General features: G+C 44.7%; 1 protein-coding gene across 1 annotated transcript; it reads right to left on the minus strand.

Moving 5' to 3' along the window:
• Positions 1 to 74: 74 nt before the first annotated feature.
• Positions 75 to 308, minus strand: M421DRAFT_10649 (uncharacterized protein; the record flags this gene model as incomplete). Its single annotated transcript, XM_033587126.1, has 1 exon — positions 75 to 308. A coding segment is annotated over one exon (234 nt), but the record flags the coding sequence as incomplete, so codon positions are not given.
• Between the last annotated feature and the right edge of the window lie 1,684 nt (positions 309 to 1,992).

Below are 1,992 nucleotides of genomic sequence, written 5' to 3' on the forward strand. Positions count from 1 at the left end.
ACCCTAACCCTAACCCTAACCCTAACCCTAACCCTAACCCTAACCCTAACCCTAACCCTAACCCTAACCCTAACCCTCTTCTCCTTAACCACCCTCTTCTCCTCAACCACCCCCTTCTCTTCAACCACCCTCTTCTCCTTAACCACCTCCTTCTCCTCAACCACCCTCTTCTCCTTAACCACCTCCTTCTCCTCAACCACCCCCTTCTCCTCAACCACCCTCTTCTCCTCAACCACCCCCTTCTCCTTAACCACCCTCTTCTTTACTCTTTCTACTACTACTTCCTTTTTACTAACCTCTTTTACCATTACTTTATAACACCTTACCTCTTCTTATAATACTTCTAAACTTCTCTTTCTTCTATTCTTCTACTTTTACTAAAAACCCTAATACTTACTCTTATAATCTCCTAAACTCTTATACTAAAATATTTATACTTCCTCTTCCTTATCTCTACTTTCTTACCTCTTCTAACCTTTACTCTCTACTTCTCTTACTCTTAAACTCTTCTTTACTCCTACTTTCTCTCTCTTTCTCTTACCTCTACTTACACCTACTTCTACTTTTACTCTCTTCTCTACTCTTCTCTTACTCTAAAACTCTACTACTTACTTTTACTTATACTCTTACCTCTACCTCTTCCCTTTCTATACTCTTCTCTACTTTTACTCTACCCTCTCTTCTTATACTTAAATCTTAACCCTTACCTTTATACCTTTTATCTCTTACTCTCTTTCTCTCTTACTCTAGTATTTTCTTTTTTCTACCTTAACACTAACCTACCTGCTATTATCTTATAGCTAAATATCTATTCTTTCTTCTTTTTCTACTTATCTACACTATTTTTATTACTATTTATTAATTTTAACTTTACTAACTCTTATATAATGTGTATATATAAGTTAGTTAAGCATCTCTAAGATATGTAACCTTAATTTAGCATTAACACTAACACTACTCTATCTCTACTACCTGCCTACTGTTATACTGCTGTATAAACAATACTACTCTAATTACTACCACTATTGCATTGCTAAAAAACTCCCCCCACACTTGCTCCCTATGCTGCTTCCCTAGCCACGCTTTGTACTCCTTCCAGTCCCCTCTAAGCTCTCCACTGTACCTGCACTGCTCTTAAATAATCTAAACGCCTTAATCTAGCTCTGCTGCTGTGCTTGCTAACAGCACCACCACATTCAGCCATTAACATTAGTTCTGCACGTCCTCCTGCGTCGCGCAGTACTTCTAACTAACCTAGCACTATTAGCAGCTGTGACTGCTACCTTATTTGTAAATCTCTTATTAAAATGCGTCCAGCTCTATGCCTGTCACGCCTGGGTGCGTAGTGCACTGCATTGTCTTGTGCTGCTGCCACTTAGTTGTGCCAGCGTTGTCCAGCATGTAGCACGCCACGCACCCGTTGCGCAGCTCATCTATCAGTTCCTCTACCTGCTGCCACTCCGTGCTTGCCTCCTGCTGTGCGTTGTGCCAACTGCGCGTCCCCTCTCTGCACTAGTTGCACCTAGCTGTCTCTATATTGTTGCACTCCACCTGCTTGCTGTCTAAGTAGCTGCTTATCAGCCCTTATTAACACCTGCTGCTAATTAGAAACATGCCTATTGCCTGCACGTCTAAGTTGTTGCTCTTCTGCTTCATTATCCGCTCAACCTCGCCCTGCTCCACCAGTACCACTGCATCCACCCTCTCGCCACCTCGCCCGCCTCGACCGCTCTCCTGCGCGAAGTCGATCATGCTCCACAGCATCCCCACGTGTAGTATGTACACGATCCCTGGGAAGTCAACCCCTGTGCCCCAGCGCTGACGTAGCCACGATCAGCCCTCCGTCCATCAGCCACTGCTTCAGCCGCTCCGCTCGCTCCATGTCGGCAGCGTGATAGCACGCGCACCCAAGCGCCTTAGCCAGCTCTTCGCACTGCAACTTGCTGCGGCAGTACACCACGCCCTTCTCTCCCCTGTTGAGCAGTAGCTGCT

Source organism: Didymella exigua (assembly GCF_010094145.1).
Source record: "Didymella exigua CBS 183.55 unplaced genomic scaffold M421scaffold_80, whole genome shotgun sequence".
Classification (NCBI taxonomy): Eukaryota; Fungi; Ascomycota; class Dothideomycetes; order Pleosporales; family Didymellaceae; genus Didymella; species Didymella exigua.